Genomic DNA, 20,709 nt, shown 5'->3' with positions numbered 1-20,709 from the left:
GGGGTTTTACCCTCTTCCTTCTCCCTCTTCACTATAACATCAGGAGTTTTACTCTCTTCCTTTTCCCCTTTCACTGTGGCATCAGGGGTTTTATTCTCTTGCTTTTCCCCATTCACTGTGGCATCAGGGGTTTTATTCTCTTGCTTTTCCCCCTTCACTGGGCTAGGCTTCTGAATGCATTCTCGAAAAAACCTGGCCCTACCTTCAAACACTCTGTAAGCCGCAGGGATACAACCTTGCAGAAAAACCATAAAGAGCAAGATATCTCTGGCATCCAGGGAGAATTTAAACATCTCAAAAGCTGTTGTAGCAGACTTGAATGGGGAATGGACAAAGGGTTGGGAGAAGAGATTCCCCTTTGTTCCTTCCCAAGGGTCCGTACTATTATCACTGAATCCCCAGAGGTAGCAGCTTAGGTTGCGGCAGGAAAACAGTCTGGAGAACACCACCCACATGACATCCAAAGGCATCGAATTCATGGCACCATAAATCCAGAGTAAGAACTCAATAATAATTGCGGCTATTTGAGTTTTACTCATTGATTTGTTGATAAGACTTAAACCTGCCGCTCCTTTTGGCATGAATTTGTACCAACAAAAAGCCAATATATTATACAGGATGGTCCTGATGAACCCTAAACTCAAGACCCACATGGTGCCACAAAATAGCAGTTATCCTTCTTTGTTTACAAGCCTCAAATGTTGGGCGCCAAGAAATGTCTCGGTTTGAGGGGAAAAAACCAAAATGTTTTACCCACAAGCAGGGGAGGGGCCTCCTCCACGATAATCACACCACTCTTTATCAAATTTAAGAAAAGGAATTTTAATACAAGAAGGATAACTGATATATATATATATATATATATATATATATATATGTAAACAGACTAGTGCAACCCACTTCCCCAACACCACAAGAGAGGAAAAAAAAACCAAAAAAAACAACAACAAAACCCAGCAGGTTTTTTTTTTCGGGAGGAAAGGTTATACTCAAGTGTTCATATCACAGCCCGTCTGGCTGAAGAGTGAGTTTCAGTCCCTCTCCAGCAAGACAGACGAGCAGTGAGCTTTCAGATGGACTCAGTCTCTTCCCCCTGTGTTCCCCGTCCAAGAAGCAGAAAGATACGAGCAACCAGCAGCAAATCCAAGGCAGGCAGCAGCACGGCACGAAAAGTAGTCCGAAGTAGGCAGCGGCAAAACAGCCAGGAAAACCCCAGCAGTAACCAGCAGGGCAGCCTGCCTCCTTCGAGCCCCCACTCCCCCGTTCCACCGAGCCAAGACTGGGGAGAATATCCAAAAAAAAAAAAAACAAAAGAGACAAGCCTGCCCCCACCCCAGCCATCAGCAGTTAACTGCTTCTTTTGTTAACCGCTGGCCTGGGCAGTTAAGTGGCAGGGGAGAGAATTTACATAATAATCCCAAACTACAACAGCTCGCTAGCCCTCTGGCAACCATCCTAGGAGAAGGACAACTCTAACTCCAAACTCAAGCAGATGGAGCTCGCTTAGCCCTGTAAGGCCATCCATCTAAGAGAAGGATACTCTAACCAAACCTACGTCCTGAGGTATTCACTGTCACCATCCAAGCTCGCTAGGCCGTGGCAGATGAGCCTTAGGAGTAAAGGGTGGGGCCAGTTCTGCGCACGCTGTGCCTCAGCTAAAAAATCCATTGCGCAGGCTCGAAGGATTCACCCACCATTGCAAAGCCCTGTAGCGACAGGCGAGGGTCAAAGCAGCAGGTGATAGGAAACACTGGAAGCCGCAGCCCCAACCCTGCATGCAGGCGGTTCAGGATATGGGTCATTCGAGACTGACCCCAGAGATGACAGTCTCTTGAGGTAGCATCCTGAATGACCAAGCAGCCTTTTCTAGGGACAGCACTGCCTGCTCTACACGGAGAGGGGCCTAGCAAAGGTGGCCTAAACAAAGCTCATCTCCACATCCAGTTGCATAACCGTGGCCAACTGTCATCTTCCATGCGGTCAAACAAAGAGATTTCAAAGGCATACACCTGCCTCCAAAGGTGTGTTCAAATTAACACTCACATGTTGGAACATCAGAACCATGCTTGATACTGTGGATAGTGGACGTCATGAGCATCGTTCTGCTCTAATTGCCCATGAACTGTCATGGCTCAACATTGACATTGCTGCTCTCAGTGAACCCTACACTTTTAGTCTAAAAAAAGTATTTTTTTTCTCCAATCAGAATATTTTTTTTATATTCTCCTTCAAATAAATTACAGAAAGTCCAGTGTTTCATCATAAACATCCAAGCTTGCATTTTATGTTTAAAGAAACCACATTGCCCTGAGTCTTCCTTGTCTACAGAAATGTTGATATTTTCATAAGTGAGATTGGGGTGGGTTTCAGCCTGTCATCTGAGTAACAAGAAATATCATTGTTTGCTGCAGGTTTTTCTCTAAATACCAGAACCTATACACAAAGAGGAGAAAAGGGGGAATGTCCTAAATAGTTTTCTGAAAATCTTTGCATACTTACTTTAGAATGGTTTAATTTTAAGAGTTTAATTTAAATGTATGCTGTTTACTTTCTAGAATTTATTAATAGAAACAAGGTGTCAGCTCTCTATTCAGTACTGCAGTATTTATATATGTATATATTCAACATTTTCTTCAGAAAATCCATATTATAACAATTTCTGACCACATCAAGAGAATCAGAAAACATTTCTCAAGGCTGCGCAGGCAAACCAAGACCTTGATGCACCACCAAGAGAAAGTGCTGAGCATCCTGTAGGCTCTTATGGAGTCGAAACCTTCTGACTAGGATGCAAAATAAAAGGGGGCCAAGTTGTGGGTTACAGATAATAACACGCCAGCCTGAAGGGGTGTGATGCAACAGGGTCTCCAGTGGGCTCTGGCCCAGCAGAAGAATCTTGTGGCCATTGTTCAGTTTTAACTCCTCTAGTCTCTCTATATCATTCTGGTGTGGAACTGGCAGACATGGGTTGGGAGGCCAGCTTGGAGAAAATGAAGCCAGAAGCTGTCGAGAAACAGCACCAGTCATCAATAGTGGAACAGATGTTTTTCCTGACAGGTGAGAAACAAGGCCTAGGGACCCTCTACTTGATTCTCTACAGTTTCCTTCATTCCCTTATCACATTTACTCCTCCTTTGCTCTTTTTCTTGTCCATGGGATTCAGACCTCATATTGAACTTTCAAACAATGCAATACCTCTGCCTCAAACAAGTTTGTCCTCTGCTTTGCTTATTGCATGACACAGCCACCTTGTTTGTCTCTCCTGGTTGATTCAAGGTTGTTTCCTCTCCCTGATGTTATTCTGTCTCATTACACATTTGAAGATGTTGTCTTCCTGCTGGGATCATCTCTGCCCTGCTGGGCACCTCTCGTTCTCCATCTAGGGTTGTCATAGGGCTGATCTAGGAAGTGGCAGCTAGGGAGGGAGAAGGGAAAGATAGATCAGGGCAAAAGGGCACACACAGACCCTGAAGAGAGGGGGAAGGTCTTGAAGCCAAATGCAGGAATCATTTTCCCAGGAAATCTCTCAAGTTGGTAATTTGTTATAGAAAATGGGTGCTTAGGCCTTAGCTGCTTCCAGGAGTAACACTTCTTACAAGATTAGCTTTGCATTGAGAATGTTAACTGGAATCTGTACCTCTCTGTGGCCTCTCTTCAGCAGGCATTAGCAAACTAATTGGCTTGAGGAGTTTGGCCAGTTTGACAACCAAACCACAGAATATGTGCCAGTAGATTGGCAAAAGAATTTGAGGAGTGCTTGGAAAGCATACCACTTAAGAGCATCAGCAACAGTCCTGTTTTGCAAAGTCTGCAGAGTTCATAATCAATGGATGGTCTCTTTTTGACCCCTGATGGTGTCTAAGTTTGAGGGAAACCAAAACGTTTACCAAAACCAGAGGAGAGGATTCCTCCTCAATAACCATGTCACTCTTTATTAAATTGAAGAAAAAGGAACTTTAATTAGAAAATGGATATAAGGAGGATAACTGTTCTTAACTACTATACAGACATAACCATAAACAGACCAGAGCAAACTACTCCCCCAGCACCAAAAACAAAGAACACCCCCCCCTCCCCTCCCAAAAAAAAGGTAGGTTACTCCTGGTGCAGTTATATTTATGAACAGTGTAACTGTCACGCCTCAGCTGTCTGCAAGGTGAATTTTCAGTCTTTTGCCAGATAGGCAGAAACAAGAGTGTGGACAACTCATGTGGTACAGGATGGAGCCTTTTTCGTGGGGGAAAAGCAGTCTCTCTTCCTCCTTGTTCTTTGTTCAAAAAGAAGGAAAAGCTGGGAGTGAAGGAGTGGTGATAATTCCCAGGAATTATCCTTGCAGTTCAAGTCAGTCCCCAGAAGAGTAAGTCTGCAGTGTGTCCTGAAGCAGCTGTGACTCTCTTCTCTCTTGACCTTTGTTCTGTTCCCTACACTTCTCTTGCACTTGTCTGAGAACAAATACCATGTCTGTTGTTCTCCTATTGGCTCTGAAACCACACTGGCTTTCAGGTAGAAGTTCTTCTGTAATAGTGGGTACTGATCTGTTCAGAAGTATTCTTGCTTTGTATCTGCCTGGTTTGATAGTCTCATTTATAAAAGAGAAAAATGTACTTGATTAGTGCAATTCTCTTATTTCAACTGATTTCCAGGGCTCAAGTGCTGAAAATTGAATGAAAAACAATAGGTTATATTTTCTTCCAGGTCTGAGTTAATAAGAAAATTTACTGGTGTGCTATTTAGATGAGTCATTCCCCTAGGGTCATGCAACAGAGACTTGATGAACAATGCTTTCAAACTTTTATCACCAAAATGAAGTTCATTTTCACTGTATGAATTTAGGCCCAGCCAACTGCCAGTAGTGGTTTCAGAAGAAGAATACTTTTTCTATTTCAGCCCTGACTTGTAAAATATCTAAGGCCAGGCCAGCATTTCAGCTGCATTTCAAAGTCATGCTTTCAGCCAGAGCTGTTGGGGCACTTCCTTTGCACCTTACTGCTCTCTTAGAACCCAGAACCCAGGACCTGGACCGAGAAACATACCAGCACAATACATTTCTGAAAAAGCCTCACATGCCAAAACAGGAACATGGGCATTTTATACAGCCTGAGGACCCTTCATTATATATCAAGGTATATAAGTATTGTATAAAAACAGTTAAAAAAGACACTCCTTGTGTAAGTTAAAACCTTAACCCAAATTGGTTAATGTCAAGATCAAAGGATCCCAGAGGTGCAGGTGTCATGACCAGCTCCTGGGAAGGGGACAGGGGTAACTTAGATTGTTATTAATTGTTCCCTTTGGAGTGGATTAAAGTGAAAGGACACTATATAACTGGTGTTTATTTAACAATTCCGTATAGTGTGACATAGAAAATAACCTTATTGGGGGGGCGGGGAAGATGCATAGGGGGAAGAAAGACAGGAGAAGAGTCCAGGACAGCAAGGAAAAAGAAGAGATAAGAAAAGATGAGAAGGTTAAACAGTCACTGCCCTAGGGATCCAGCGTTGCATCTCAGCAGTCCTGCAGACGGCGGGGGCAAGGAACAGAAACCAAATTCCTAAAGTCACCAGTCCATTTTTATACCCTCAGCATGCCTTTTGCCCTTCCCCCCGAGGCAGGGGGTTGTTTTCCATGAAGCAGTGTCGGTGCCAGCCGGGCTGTGAACCCCCATAGGGCAGGGCAACGGCTCTTCTTGCCTCTTCAGGGATCAACACTTTTAGCACTGGAGGGAGGGATGGGCCCCAACTGCCCATCAGGGGTATAATGCAAAAGTCAAAAGCCTGCAAAGTTTCTTAGAATGCATAAATCATTAACCATTTCAGTCTCTGACAGCAGGCTAAATTTGCTTTATATTGAGAAATGCATTACCCAGAGCCAATTTTACCCAAGTAAGAGGCAAGCAAGAGGGTGATGTTCTCACTTGCCCTCTTTCCTTATGTTAGGAGAAATTATGCCCTGCATTGATACCAAACTGTTGCCCTGGGCTGGACAAGTGGCAGTGACAAGAGGTGACCAAAGGCAGAGTTGAGTGAGACCAACAACTGTCCAGTCCCAAAAGTGGGAAAAGCCTAGGCTTTTATCTTTTTCTTCCTTTCCGCCCCGCCCCCCCCCTCCCCCCCCCCCGGCATTTACTTAAAAAGTTAACCTGTTTCATGTTGCCTGTATTGAAGTAGCAAAACAGGGCAGTCTATTTTTACTGAAATTTTCTACCAGTTTTATTTCTACATCTCAAGCCTCACACCAATACCACCCAACCCCACCCTCCTACCTACACCTACAGCCATGAAGGGCCACTGCCGCCAAAAGGTCTGGGGGATTGAACCTGTCTGTTTATTAAAATAAATTTTAGGCATCTGTATAAACCCACTTGAAATATAAACTCCAAGGAATCACTGTGAAATAGTTAACAGAGATAACTAGACAGACAAGGACAAAATAATCACAAAGAAACCTCAGAACAGCAGTTGGAATGTTCATCACCCACAGTCAAAACTTCTGATCTCCTCAGTCACATGCTTATTTGTTCCACAAAAGGTGGTTTGTCTTTATTTCATACTCTTCCCCCCCGCCAACAGCTAACAGTTGGTTATCCATAGTCTGTATGTTTGCATTCATTTTGTTTTTATGTGAAACTTTGTACAGCATGAAGGCAAATACATGTAGAGGTTTCAAGTGTTCTGCCTTTGGATGTCATTTGCTGTTCCCTTTCCAATATTATGAAAGAAAAATTAATTTTGTGTGGAGCTTATAAGTAAACCACCTCATCCCTTTCTTTCACTCAGTCTCTGGACCTATGCTGTTCCTAAGTAGAAATCTAAAAAAGCTTTTCGCATTTCAGCATTCAGCTAAAAAGCAAAACAAATTGCAATCCCACACATAAACACATACTTTCATGACTCCAAACCCTCCTTTCCCCTACTCCAGGTGATCAGAATGTAGAAAAGAATAACAGGTAATCCTTGCCATCTTCCTGGGTTTGAAAAGGTTTCTTTACAACTTTGCACCTTGCTCTCTTCCTCAGAAAATCCTTTTCATTACCCATGTCCAGACTCGCTGTCTCTGTGAGAGATTTTTTTATGTTTTTTTAAAGGACCCCTTAGTCTAAACATTAGCAGAAGCCTTACATTAAAATTCAAATAAGCCTCTCTAAATTGCAAGTGCAGACTGTGCAGAAGGGCAAGAACTGAGGCTGCACAGCCTGCTCAGGAATGGTGCTAGATGCTGTGACCCCCTTTCCCTTCTCCAAAAACTCAGGGGGAAAAGCTACTTCTTCCCTGGTTTCTTCCCTCTGAGAGAAAGAAATGAAGATGCAATGGTGGAGAAGTTTGGAAAAAGCATTGTTTCCTTCTTTGAAAACTAGGGGGCCCAAGAGAAAAAAATCCCAATTGTGACACCTGCAGCCAGTTCCCTTTTCCCCTCAATCACCAGCTGCACTATTACTAAGTGTTAGGAAATCTAAAAAGGCATTTTATGGCAAGAATCAGGTTTATTTATTCTTGACTCACCCACTTGCATTCATTTTAGGTTTCTTGGGTTTTGACTACAACTTATCTGGGATGTTGTGCTGCTTTAAAGGTAAACCAGCAGGAGAAATGAACCCTACTCAAGAGAGATTACAAGTCAGTTACAATTTACTTAGAAAGATTACAATAAATACAATGATACGGAGAAAGATTGGTTTTAACCCCCCAAACCCAGAAGTATAACCCATCACCCTGGGGCACTAACAGAATGGTGTAATGGCCACTGTGATGAGCACCACATGGTCCCCTGAAAAAAAAGTAAAAGTAAAGGAAAACCTGTTGGTGAGGATGACGGTTGCAGACTGGTCAAGAGTGGCAGTTGTAGTTCTGCCAAGGCTCTGGTTCTCCTCTGGATCTGATGAGTGGTATCAGAAGTCCCCAATCCCCAAAATTAAACACTCAGGTTCAGGTGGGAATGCCCAGTACCTCCCCCAGGCTGGGATGTTTCACAGTAGGTGAAACTCTGTGAGTCGTGGGATATTTTTGGAATCTTTGATGGTCTAGGTCCTTGCAACTCCCTATTGTGGCAGTCCCTAACAGCCCATTAGCACACATGACCCCTCAGGCTGAATGTGAAGGTGCTAAGCCTCCCCAGATGGGAGTTATCACAGCTGAGTCATTGGTGTGAGGACAGAAACACTCCTCTCTCTCCCATGTGTCTTTCATACCCAGTCTGTAGCCTGAGGTGTCAGGTGTGCCCTGGGCACCTGCTGCAAATGATTAACAGTTCAACAGAAATGACAGTTTTGGTTACACCTACGTAGTGATAAATTAGCCTTGGCTGCTGTAACTAGAACAGATGTCCATTTGAAATACATGGATGAGGAAAATCTAGATGACATGCTGTCCTAGTTCAGCAGGAGGGACCAGTTAACACTGTGTGAGGGGTGATCAAAGCTGTGTATTCTACCCCCTCTATTCATTCCCCAAGGACAATGGACCATTAGCAGCAGCTGCCCAAGGAGTCATTATCACCTTCACACCCAGGCTGAGGGGGCGGAGCTGCTAATGGGCCATCAACAGTTCAACAATACCCCCTGGCTCCCAGAGTTAATCACCCATTGTGTGACTCCCCGCCTTGGGGGAGGGACTGGGTGCTCCCTGAGGGTACATAAGTGGTGGGTAAGAAGACCTCGGGAACTTCTTGTTGGATCCAGAGGAGCAGCAGGACCTCGACAGGAGTAGATCACTGCTGTCGCCCAGACGACAGCCCTTGCCTGCACCAACAGGTTTTTCATTTCCTTTTTGCTCTGGACTTGGGGGAGCCACAGGGGTCTCAACACAAGGGCTAACAAACCTCCTTGCGTTTGTGCCCCAGGACACTGGGTTATACTGCTGGGTTTTTGTGAGTTGAAAGCAATTTCCCTTTTGTGTCAGTGTATTTATTTTAATGTTATTATTAAATTTTAGGTCTGACTTATAATCTCTCTTGTGGTGAGTTCATTTCCCCTGCTGGTTCGCCTTTAAACCAGCACACATGCACTTGCTTCAGGAAGTCAGAAAAAGGAAACATCCTGCATTTCTACTCTTTATGTTCCCCACAAGACCAACATCAGACAGGTGGGCTCATTTATCCTTCCCTGGATCTATAAGATTTCATGAGCATATGGTGCAATTCAGAGAATTATACAAGCTCCAATCTGACCTACAGGTTATAAGCGAAAAACTTTTGTAATAAGTAACACTTGTTGCCCTGTGCTTGTGTGTATCTGCCAATATGCAGCACCCACCTCCTTAGACATACCAGCCTCCTGTATCCCACTGTACTTATCTGCCACTACACCAGGATAAACAAAATACACCAAGCATCCCTACAATCCCTCCAACTGCTCTTTTATTGCCCTGTTTCCTCCTGCAGGTGGATGGTATGCCTGAAAACATAAGGCAGCTGTAATAGATCAGGGAAATTACAAAGAGGGTTGTGGAAACCGCTGAAGAAGAGGAGAATAGAGCTATGTGCCTTCTGCTTTACTTTCTAGGAAAGGCTGGTGGAAGTCAAAGTTGGCACTTCCACATGCATGATGATTCCTGGCTTGAGGTCTGTTGCTCCTGGTGCCTCGGTTACAGGTTCAGGCCAGCTGCAGTCCTGGTCTGATCTCTTGTGCCCTTTGCGGAACAAGTTCAACACTTGAATCTCACAGCAGTATGCTTTGCTGCTCCATCAGTTTTCTGCAGCCCAGATCCTAGTGGGGATCTCCTTTGGCTCATCAGCAACACTTCCCAGACCAGCTGTCCTACAAAATGCTGCCCTGTTTCAGGCAATTCCCCCCACCTGCTTTTGAGCTTGCAATGTTAAAATATTGAAAAGGAATAAACATAATGTTCAAACCCCCAGAAAATACAAAGAATGAGTTTCATTAAGTGGATTCACACAGCCAGCCTAAATCTCAAATGAATACAGCTTTTCTCTACAAAACAGAATATTATAGTGTAACAAAATAAATATCTATTTAAATTGTCCTTTTTTGTATTATTCTTGAAAAGAATCACAGCAGGTTTGCTCGGAAGCTTGAGGTGGCATTGTAAGAGTTTCTCTCTTGCATATATGTAGGGTAGTTAGTTTCTCAGGTGTTCAGTGGTGTACTGGGGCTGGGGGACACCACAGGAGCCCACCTGCCTGCAGCTCCACACTGCCTGCACTTCTTGGCCTTGGTACAGGCAGGAAGTACCTGATGAAAGAGAGGGTGTTTAGTTCTTCAAAATACACGGATGTTTTAAGTGTAAGGGTAAAGATCCTGACTATTTGTAATGCTAAATGAGTCCTTGCATCTCTCTGTGTGAAGGGAGCCTCAAATTTTCCCCTTGCAATTCCACCAGCAGTCTTCAGCTTGGACCTAGCGGCATAATTTATTGCATTTCCTCCGCTTCTTATTTTTCTCCAAAATGCTTATCAAAAGTCAGGGTGTATATGTTAGGCATATCTTGCAAGGAGGATGAAGAGCTTTCATAAAACTGGGCTGTGATTTTCTGAAATGATCCCACCTCACTCAGTGTGCTTTCACCTCAAGCTTGCATCCTTCATCATCAGGATGACCTTGGTGAACAAACAGCAGTACCTCAGCCCCTGCCACCCTGGGCTTTCCTTATAGAGGCACAGTTTTTCTCTAAGATGCTGTTTTATTTGAGACATATCCTCGAAGCTGCTGCCTTTGTGACCTGCACTGGCTGTGCTGAGGGATGTTATTTTGGGAGCTGCATAAAAATGGTGCAAGGGTCTGGGCACTGCTTGCACAAATAATTTGTGCATATATATAGTAGTAGAGTGACTCTTCTGCTGCAGTATGCCTTGTCATTGACACAGTGAATGTCTTCTAGCTGCCAGTGCTGTTGGGTGTCTGTGTAAGAATCAGGTTTCCCCTTTCCAGTGTCCCACTGCCCACTGGCTGGGGGCTAATCCCTGTGTCCCGCTCCAGCTCAGGAGCAGCCTGGTCTGGGCAGTGTGTAGGTGCCCCTGGTGTGGCTGTCCAGAGCTGGGTCATGGTAATGATCCCTGGAACTGATGGGGGTGAGCCCTGCAGCACCCTGGGGAAAGGCAGACCTACCCAGCATGGCCAGGCTGGGTTTCTCTCCGGGTCACATAGGTGCATGAGGCAGTGGCAGAGGAGGCAGGTGAGAAGGAAGAGGGAAATTAGGGGGACGAGTACCCCCACTGCAATGGCAATGGCTGGTGCCGTGGTGCTGTCCAGACCTGTGGGAAAGGCAGCAGGTACTTGGTTTGCTCATGAAGTAAAAAAACAATGCAAAATCAATTTCAAACGTCCCTTTGCCATTCCCTGGGTGGATAGAGGCACTGGGAACACATGCCAGCATGACACACACAAACAGCACTGCCAGCAGACCTGTTATTGGGGTTTGATGCCATGGTCAAGTGTGAGGAACCCAGCCCTCCAAATTACCCAACACTGGCACATCTTGTTGGTGTGTCAGGCTACATGACAGGGAAACCTGTCACAGAGACAGGGAGGCTAGGACACATCATAGCACATAGGTGAACCTAGGGAGCAGAAAGACATAATATGTCATAGCCCAGGGCATCTGTATGTTCCAGGGCATCTGCTCCATCACTCCCAAACCCCCCTCCGGCTGCTCTTCAGGGTGCCTTCCCCATGTGCCCCCAAACCTAAGTTTTCTGATCTACCCCAGGAGGTGTTTCTTCACCCCACTCCAGAGCAGGAGCAGAGTTACATACTGACCTTGCTCCAGGCTGTCCATGGGCAGGACCAGGGTCGTATTTAGAGAAGGGTGTTGGAACACACAGGCAATGGGGTACTCCTGAAGGATTTTGGAGTGGATGTGGGTGAAATTGCTGATGACAGTTACAGTCTGGTTGCTGAACTTGATGTGGTATTCCCTTGGTTTATGCTGCAGGATGCTGGGAAGGTGCCATGTTATTTTTGGAGCTGGTTTCCCTGTTGCTGAGCAGCTCATCCTCACCAGTTTCTCAGGATCCTCATCTTTGGGTATAAGCTTAGCCTCCACTTTGGGATCTGAGATGACTGTAAATGACAAAGTGAAAAAATCCATTAGTTTCTGCCCATGTTTGAGCAAAGAGCATCTGTATTTGCAATTATATTGGAGGACAAGCTTGATATCTTACTTCTCAGTGACAAGTAAACATGAAAGTGATCAGGCAGCAGTCTGAAAGTGAAGAGCCTGACAAAAACAAAAGACAAGAGGGTAGAAAAATCTGTGTTGCAATTCTGTTATTAACAGCTGCACTGCAGCATCCCAACTGAGAAATGGTGATTATGGATGAATTAAAATCAGTAGGTAGTGAAACTACGAAACTATGCCGTCCTCTCTCTGAAAGAGCTGAACTACTTAAATGAGTTAAAATTTTTGTTCTTTTCCCTTAAACTTACCCGCAGGATTAGGTTTACTGCTGTTTGAGATGTGTAGCACTGTGGATCAAAGAACTAAATGCATGTGTTTATGCAAGATAGTAACAGTGAACCCTCATTTGGGGAGGGTTTATGCTTCTACAAATTTCTTCCCTCTAGTGCGGGGATTTGAGTGCACCATGGTATCCCTCAAAACCTTCATTAAAAATTACTTCCTCTGAACTCTTTCTCACCCTAGAAGATTTGGAGATACTGTCACATTTAATCTAAGTCAGAAAGAAGGATGAACTACATTCATACTCGCATGCAGCCTGCTTGTTGATTCTTATTTATAGAAACCGTATTTGCAAGAAACAGAGAAAGAAGAGGAGTTCAGGAATCTGTTTTCAACCTGGACTGTGGGGGTGACAGTGTGTGTGGATCTCTTAAGGTCTGAGGTGATTGATGAATGGATCCTTAAGGACCAGAGAGGCACCTGTGGAATGTGAGATGCCTTGTAACCAGTAGAATCTTTCCATGTATGTTACGTGGACTACTGACCAATAGTATACTGGCATGTTATATGTAGAGTAGATAAAAGTGAAGCCGTTACTAAAAATAAAGTCCTTTCTCTTTGGTGAGCCTTCTGATCACACTGTAGCCTGAGTTGTCTCTGCTTCCTCAACCACTGCTAAGATAATCTACATTACCCCAATAAAGGGTGACCCCAATGCTGGACAGAACTCCAGGTGAGATCTGAACACATAAGGATACATCTGTTCCTATTTATCCTTGGCCATAAAATCATACCATAATTTAAGTCAGAAAAGACCTCTGGAGGTCATCTAGTTCAAGCCTCTGCTCAGTTTGATTAGGTCAGTTTGCTCAGGTGAACAACTATAAAGGCATCTAGTTCTATTTGGAAGTGCAGTCCATGGGCAGCTCACCAGCTTGCCTTCTACTTCAGTGCATGTGCTGATGGAATAGGAGTCCAAACCACACTTTACTTTTAGGTCCCTGTTTCTCAAAATATTACTTTTTAAAAACAATTTAAGTGCAGTGGCAACTCTAGTTTCAATCAAGCCTGAGTTACTATGAATGTCCTCGGAATAAAAAAAGTATCCATGATTATATTTAGTAGAACTCCATGTGTGTATTACTATTTATGTAGCAAAAATAATAATGGTCAGTGTGCAATATTTACACTGAAAATCATTTTTTTCCCAACACTAGCAAACATACCACTTTAATTTAGCAATGCTGATTTTAAACAAACAAAGAAACAAAAGTTCTATTTATTCTTCTTAGGAAAAATTATTATTTTTCCTTTTGTGAGGTAAACAAAGATTTGCATAGGAATGAGGTGTAGCAAACACCATGAAAGGGGGAAAATGCTTGTGCTAGATGCAAAAAGGCACTTATAACCACCTGGTACAACTCCAAAAACACCTCACAAGGTTGTCTGTATCCTCCGAGCCATAACTGCCAGAGAGTGGAAGTTAGGCTTTGTATACCATCAGCTTTGCTGCTTTTTCTTTGTTGTTTGGTTTTTTAAAAAGCCTGACCTTATTTATTTACTATGGTTGTGCCTGCCTAGAAAAAGTAAGTGCATACTTCTCATTTTTTACATTACCAACAGACAGAAACTCAAACCCCACACAGCTGCTGAAACCTCTGAGAGCAACAAGGAAAGTGTGTAGGGGGATTTCAGCTGGAACTTCTCAAAATCTCCCATGTATGAAAAGACTAGTGTCACAAACAGTTTATGTTTCAACTAATAAATGATCTCTGAACTTCTTCTTTCACTCACGGGATGCATAAAAATAACATATCCACCCACAGCATTAACTTCAAGTATTAGGTTGCAAAATTCAAAAGCAATCAAAGAGACCAATCATAGATGTTTCCACAGAAGTTGAGAAAAATTGCTCATTATTTTGCCAGAAACTCATGCACTCCATGCCTGCTCTTCTTTTGATTAAGCAGTTCTCTCTCTTTGCACACTGGACCCCAAGGAATGATCCTATAGGGCTGAGCATCTAGCAAATGTCTGTAATAGATGCACTGTCAAAACCTGCAAGTGCCTGCTTTTGCAGTGAAGTCCTGCTACAGTGTTTGCTAGTGTGTGCCTGCGGTTGATGTTTGATGCATACACTTAAATTACTTGCTTCTTTCACCTTTCATCAAAATATTTGTTTCCAGTGAAAAAGTCTCTGCAAGAAAGGTTGTGTGCAAGTACTTGCTTTAGTTGGTCTTGAAGAGCAGTAATGTAGATGTTCCCATATTTGAGCTCTCTCGGCATTCCCCAATATTTGAAAAAGGGAGTTTCTAATGAGATACATCACTTTGATTATCTGTAATGGCTTCTGTAATTAGAGGGGGACTGTAAGGTCATGATGTGCTTTTTACGTTTAAAGGTTTGACAGTGGTGTCATAGAGACGGATAAAAGATTATAGGAATTATAGTATGCCTCGTGATGACATCAAGCCTTTTCCAACTATATGGGTATACAACAGCAGCACTGTGCCTCAGCTTCCCTGCCCAAGAGAGTGATGGCATTTCTCCACTGTGCTCAAGACTTCCAGGCAAATGGTACTGTCTACAATGAAGGCAGAAGGTCTCCAGAGGTGGTCCAGCAAATGCCCAGGGAATTTTGTGACCCAGCAAGTGTTGCCCATTCTCATGTGTCACATTCTCCTCCCTCCATATGTGTCCCTCAATCCCTTTCCTGGATTTCATTCTCGTCCTCTTTGGCAATGAAGGTTGGCAAAACATTCCCAAAGTAAAGTGGAGTGGGAGAGAGCAACCAAGAATTATTGACACTCTTCTGTTCTAAAATGTACTATGCTAAAGGTAAGAAATTTCTGCTTCTTCATGGGTTTGCTGTTTTCAGTCAGGCAAGTCTGAGGTCCCTCCAGTCATATCTGTTTCTTTTTTTCACAGTGTTGTATCCAGTTCTTATGTGGTTTCACTTCCCCTCACCATGCAGCAATGATGCTCATTCTGGAATAGCCCCTTGCAAGGCTTTTGTAATTGGGCAATTACCAGCTTGTAAACTCCCTGGTGGTCCCCTCTTGAGGGCAAAGACATGGCAGCATTTCATGTTCAGCTGGTGCGTCTGACTTGCTTACCTTGCCCTGAGCCCCTGAGCCTTGGGAGATTCCTTCTGGCTTCACACTCTATCACAGGGCACCCTCTGGGCTTGTTCAGACAAGTTATTTCCATCATTATGAGTCAGGGAATAAGGGAGCAAGACTGTGGCTTTTAAGTAGCATCACATAAGTTAGCTTCAATGAAATACACCATAAATCTTCTGTCACAGTCCCAAATACTCAGATTGTTCATGCTGATCCCCCCAGAACAAGTTTAATACAGCACGTTACAGGAAGGCCACCATGACCCACATGAGGCAGCCCCTGGCACGGGCCCACGAGCCCATGAAAGAACTGAAACCCTTCTCAGTTGATGTGTTTTCATCTAAGATGCAGGAAGGGATACTTGCATGAGTGAGCAAAAAGATAACTTCTTTTTTTAGAAGTAGTGCTCTGGTGAAGGATGAACCAGAACCACAAGGCTGGTGATTTTGGCAAGAAACTCCCCCACTTGGATAAAAAAACTCAAAAAACAATCAAAACCAGAAAACAAAAGAAATCTTTGTGTTTAGATTTACATGATAAACAAGAATGGGATCCTTCTGCAAGATACTTCCATGTTTTTCCTGTAATGTGTAATTAGCATTTACCCTCCAAATGACTCAGAGCTGGGTGTCTTTAAGAACACCTTCCTCTTCATATATGAAATACTGCACAAATTTCTCCTAATTTCTCTTTTCTGCTCTGAGTTTTCCAAAATATGGGGAAGAAGCACTTTTCTTCCAGACTTGGTTTTCCCTTGTATTTCCCACCACCACCCCCTTTCCCCTATTGCTTAAATCATCTTTCTCCTGTAATCCAGGGGCATCTTTTTTCCACGTAGATGATTCCAGACACATGTGTGTGGACATGTGTGTCTGTGTCTTTGTCAGCAGAAAACACTAGAGATAAAATACTCAGCAGAGGTCATATCACCAGCAACAGACTATAGACACTGATATTCTCCACATGGGATATGATCTTTGGCCTATGTCCCCACAGCAGAGTCATCCATGAGAAACTCAAGAGCCAATAGGGTGGCCTCAGAGCATGTTTAATGTCTCAGCTTGCTCACAGGTAGAAAAGATAAGCAGCTTTTAATTTGTTTCAGTTAACTTTATCTATTTGTCTTTATTTCAGCTTGTATTTGCTAGTTGATGATTTCGTATGGAGGTGACAAATATTGCCACCTTGACTCACAATTTTTTTAACTCTCTTCTTTAAGCTAATTGATGCTCACCTGCTCAAGATATTTAGGTGACAAATCATATGACCTATGCTGTATTTCAGCCCTTTTGTGTTTTGTTTATTTTGTTTGTTTGTTTTGGTTGGGTTTTTTTTGCATCCTTTTCCTGATCCAAGCACCACTAATGCTATTTTTTACTATTGCTTCAAAATGAGCTTCTAACTAGTCTGGCCATGCATGTGTCTCTTTGCCTTTTGAAAATACTTTGCAATTTTTTTAAGACCAAATGCAGAGCAAGGAAAAAATTGCCTGAGTTCCAGGCTTAGGAGGTGAGAGCCGCAGTTAAAGGAAGCAGAGGAGTGCAGGGTTCATGGCTGTGGCTACCCAGCTGTCAGCACAGCACAGAACCAGGGAAGCTTGGAGGAAGTTCATGGGTTACACATCAGCTTTTGAATCTCACTGTTGCTGACTTTAAAGGGAAGAAAATTAAATTACTGTTGAACGCTGGTTTCCCACCAGAGGTAAAACCAAAGAGGGAGAGAGAGCCAAAGAGGAAGCTGAACCACTTTTTCCACAGCAATGTAGCAATGTCAGGGAAGGTTTTTTACAGGGAAAATTACTTGGTCCTTAGATGAAAGCCTGTATGCAATTACAATGCCTTACCATAAACCTTGAGACACATCCTGCCGGTGACAGCCCCCGAGGGAAATGTGTTGAAGATGCATTTGTAGCATCCTTCGTCTTGGAGAGTGACTGCATGAAGGGAGATGGCCGAGGCTTGCAACTCGCTGTGGGCAAAGCTCACATGGCTGACATAGCCCTTGGCTATCTTTTGGCCATTCATTGTACTATAAGTCGCTATGTTGTCTTCAGGCCCGTTCGTCTCCTTCTGCCAGGTCACCTGTATCACATCTTCTTTTGTGACTGACCGGCATGAAAAAGTAATGTTTCCTCCTGCCTGGACTGACTGGATCTTTCTGTTCATCACCTGCACAGAGGCTGTGAGAGAAGCAGGTGCCACACTCAGCATTTCTTATACTCTTCTGCAGCCTACCCCTAGAAGAGGTCCCCGCCACAGCCCCTCACCCTCACTTCCAACCAGAGCAACTCTGGAGGATCTCTCTGCCCCTCTATCCAGGGAAAAAAATGTAGCTTGAAAGAACGACTCTGAGAATTTCACTGGATCTGCCTCTCACACCAAGCTTCTCATCAGCCTGATACCTGTGCTGCAGAGAGTACCAGTGAGAAAGGCAGCTCTGATGTTAAGAGCCACTGATTTCTGTCTGCTAGGACTGCTATCCCATGGGCATCCACAGAGAGGTTTCTTAAACATTCAGCTGTGCTAATGACCAAACAGTCATTGGGCAATTACTGTTCTCTTAGCTTTCCTGTGGTGCAGAGTGAAGCAAATCAGTAAAACTGCTGAAAAGTATTATGTGTTTCACTATACACCATGCATTTGCACTTGCTGAGAGTGGCAAGAGAACGGAAAACCAGAAGGAAAAAGCGAGGTATGGAGACAAGAGATAAACTGCATGTGCCCTACTATCTCAGGCTTGAGGCCGTGCAGCTAGGAAGCAGCTGTAAAACAGACCCTGCTGAAGGCCCACAGACAGAATACTTTCACAGCATAAATGCCATGGTATTAAAGGTCTCCAGAAGAAAGAAAAAACAGTCTCCTCTTCCAGTTTAGTGAAAAAAACTAAAGGTACAGGCAAGGAAAAGGGATGCCCCCAGGCTGATAGCTCAGCTCCATAGTCCTCTTAGGATAATAGTTTTCAAAGTTTATTTGTGTACACCAGCACGGGAAGGGAGACATCAGCAAGGACAGGTGCAACACTGAAAACAGAAAATATCTTTTCAGGCTTTAAAGAGGAGTGAAGCTGTCTGCAGTGCCCAAAGGTACACTTGGCTAACCCACTTGACAAACTGCTATCACGTTCTGTCTGTGGCCATGGCCAGGCAGATCATCACTAGAGACCAAGAACTCAGCTTTGAAGTTTGAAACTAATTCAGCTTTTATACATGATTTTAAAATACAAAACCGGTATAACACACACACACACACATACGCGCACGCACGCGTACATACATGCGCACGCACGCGCACACACACACACACACTTTTGGTGGCCTGAGCTGATACCTACAAGCAATGTTTGGCTGGTTGCAATAAATTTGTACATCTCCCTGGAGATTATAAATGAACGGGTGATAAACTAAGGAGCAGGTGCTGTCAATGCAAACAGCAGTGACATGCCTGAAGCCAGGTGAGCACTGCAGTTGTGTGCAGTGCCACAAGTGCCATATCACCTCTGGGCTTGCCCCAGGCAGGTACGGGATGACGACCGCAGCATCCAGCAGCACAGAAGGCTGGCAGGGCCACTGAGGTCCCCAAGGCCATTACAGTAATGACACAGACACACAGACAGACAAAAGAGTTACCTGATGCAATGGTCCAGATGCTGGAGAGGAGCAGGCAAGTAATCATCATCATCTTAACTGTGTGCTCAGTGAGACAAGTGAACGACTGATCCATCAAGTGTGACTTCCCTTTTTTATACACTGTGCTCTTACTCTAGGGACATTCCCACTCCCTTCAACTACAGTAAGAGAGACCTCATAAAAACCTCCTGCCCCTCTGATACTCAGCTGAAAAACAAAATTTTTGGAAGACGTGACAACAAATGTCAGAGTTGGAAACTGAAGATTTCCCAGATGGGCTGTTAGACAGACAGGGGTAATGGGTTTTTCACAAGCACTTTTTCCATTAGGTTGAGTTTTCACAAGTGCCTAAATACAAGCACAGGTTTTCTAAGCTGGCTGAGCACCCAATGTCTGCAGGTTGCAGAATGAAAGGCCACCCTGTTCCTGATCTGAGCTCTAGGAAAGGAGCTCAGGTTAATAACCACGCTACAATAAGTAGCGCAAATGGCCCCAGTATGTAACTCAGAAGTTTGAGGCCTGCACCCTTCGTACACAAGGTCAGTAGACAGCTGGAAGCTGCTGATGCTACTGTAGCACACAACTCTTTTTCTAGGTTAAGGAGACCACATCAAGCCGCGGGCTAGTCCCAGGGCCTAGGTCATATGATGCCTCGGGGAAAAAGTAGAGCTTTGGTCTCTTCTCTCTTCCATTGAGGTTGCCCCCATCTCCACAAGTCCATAATCCATAATCCTTCCTCAGCCCTGTCTCTAGGAAAGCTAGGTCTACTGTCTCACAAGTACGCTCCTACACTCTCATTTGAGGTGACATAAAAATAGGTGACACAGCTGGTTTGAGACATTGTTTTTGTGCATTTTTGCTTTCTCATTGTTACTTCAGTGTTTTCCTTTTTTCTGTGGTTGTGATCACATTGCTGAAACCATCCAAACCCTCAGCCCACGGGTGGCTCACACACTGCATGTTGGGGCAGCCAACCAGTGACACCTCATTTGCTAATCAAACTTCTACTGGTAAACCGTGTTTCATGTTTCTGCTTTCTGACGATGTGGCTTAAATTTTTGCAAATTCGTATTACTCCAAATGATTATGAGTACAATTAAAATGTTTTCTTTCAGCCGAATGGCTGCACAGATAAGCCTTGAATCATGCAAATAGTCTGGGGAAAGCCAACGGACCCAAGTCATAACTTTTCACAAAAAATTCTTAGACATGCTTAAACATTTACAGTTCCTTGTCTCCTCTCAAGTAATAATTAATCTGAAAACAGAAACAGATCAGGTATCCTCTAAATAAACATTTTGCATGTGCTTTTGAGCAGGTTCAATAATTAATTCGCATCAGTCTGCAAAGTGCAATTGTTTCATACTATGTCTTTTGCATTTGAGGTATCTTATTTTCCTTTCCTTATTTTCATAGTTGCATTTTCCTGCAAAATTTCTAGAAGGGCATTCTGGCCTGATCAAAATATGAAATTAATGAAAAAATGGTTTTTGTGGGATTTACCAGACCATTTTACAGCTATTGAGCAATATGAATAGCTCCAACAGGCTCTCGACCAAGACTCAGGACCAAGTCTTTTGCAGCAGAATCTCTTAGCAGGATGCAAGTG

The 20,709-nt window shown here is 43.8% G+C and overlaps 1 protein-coding gene across 1 annotated transcript; it reads right to left on the bottom strand.

The window, feature by feature from the left end:
• Nucleotides 1–9,470: 9,470 nt before the first annotated feature.
• CD200 (CD200 molecule) lies at nucleotides 9,471–19,296 on the bottom strand. Its single transcript, XM_071562169.1, has 5 exons — nucleotides 19,101–19,296; nucleotides 17,319–17,654; nucleotides 11,711–12,013; nucleotides 11,060–11,205; nucleotides 9,471–10,186 (listed from the first exon to the last, which is right to left on the bottom strand). The coding sequence occupies exons 1-5, from the start codon at nucleotides 19,192–19,194 to the stop codon at nucleotides 10,082–10,084; spliced, it is 984 nt and encodes a 327-aa protein (XP_071418270.1). The 5' UTR covers nucleotides 19,195–19,296; the 3' UTR covers nucleotides 9,471–10,081.
• Nucleotides 19,297–20,709: the final 1,413 nt, after the last annotated feature.

Source organism: Pithys albifrons, chromosome 1 (genome assembly GCF_047495875.1).
Source record: "Pithys albifrons albifrons isolate INPA30051 chromosome 1, PitAlb_v1, whole genome shotgun sequence".
NCBI lineage: Eukaryota > Metazoa > Chordata > Aves > Passeriformes > Thamnophilidae > Pithys > Pithys albifrons.
The sequence above is the reverse complement of the archived record's forward strand: the minus strand, read 5'-3'. Positions and strand labels throughout refer to the sequence as shown.

What these genes read in the sequence shown, in the direction of transcription:
- CD200 (XM_071562169.1), bottom strand. Translation starts at nt 19,194, where the DNA reads ATGGATCAGTCGTTCACTTGTCTCACTGAGCACACAGTTAAGATGATG. An exon ending in CATCTGGACCATTGCATCAG is followed by an intron (nt 17,655 to 19,100) that starts GTAACTCTTTTG and finishes CTTCTCTCACAG; the next exon opens with CCTCTGTGCAGGTGATGAAC. An exon ending in ACCCAGCCTGGCCATGCTGG is followed by an intron (nt 10,187 to 11,059) that starts GTAGGTCTGCCT and finishes CTCTTTCATCAG; the next exon opens with GTACTTCCTGCCTGTACCAA.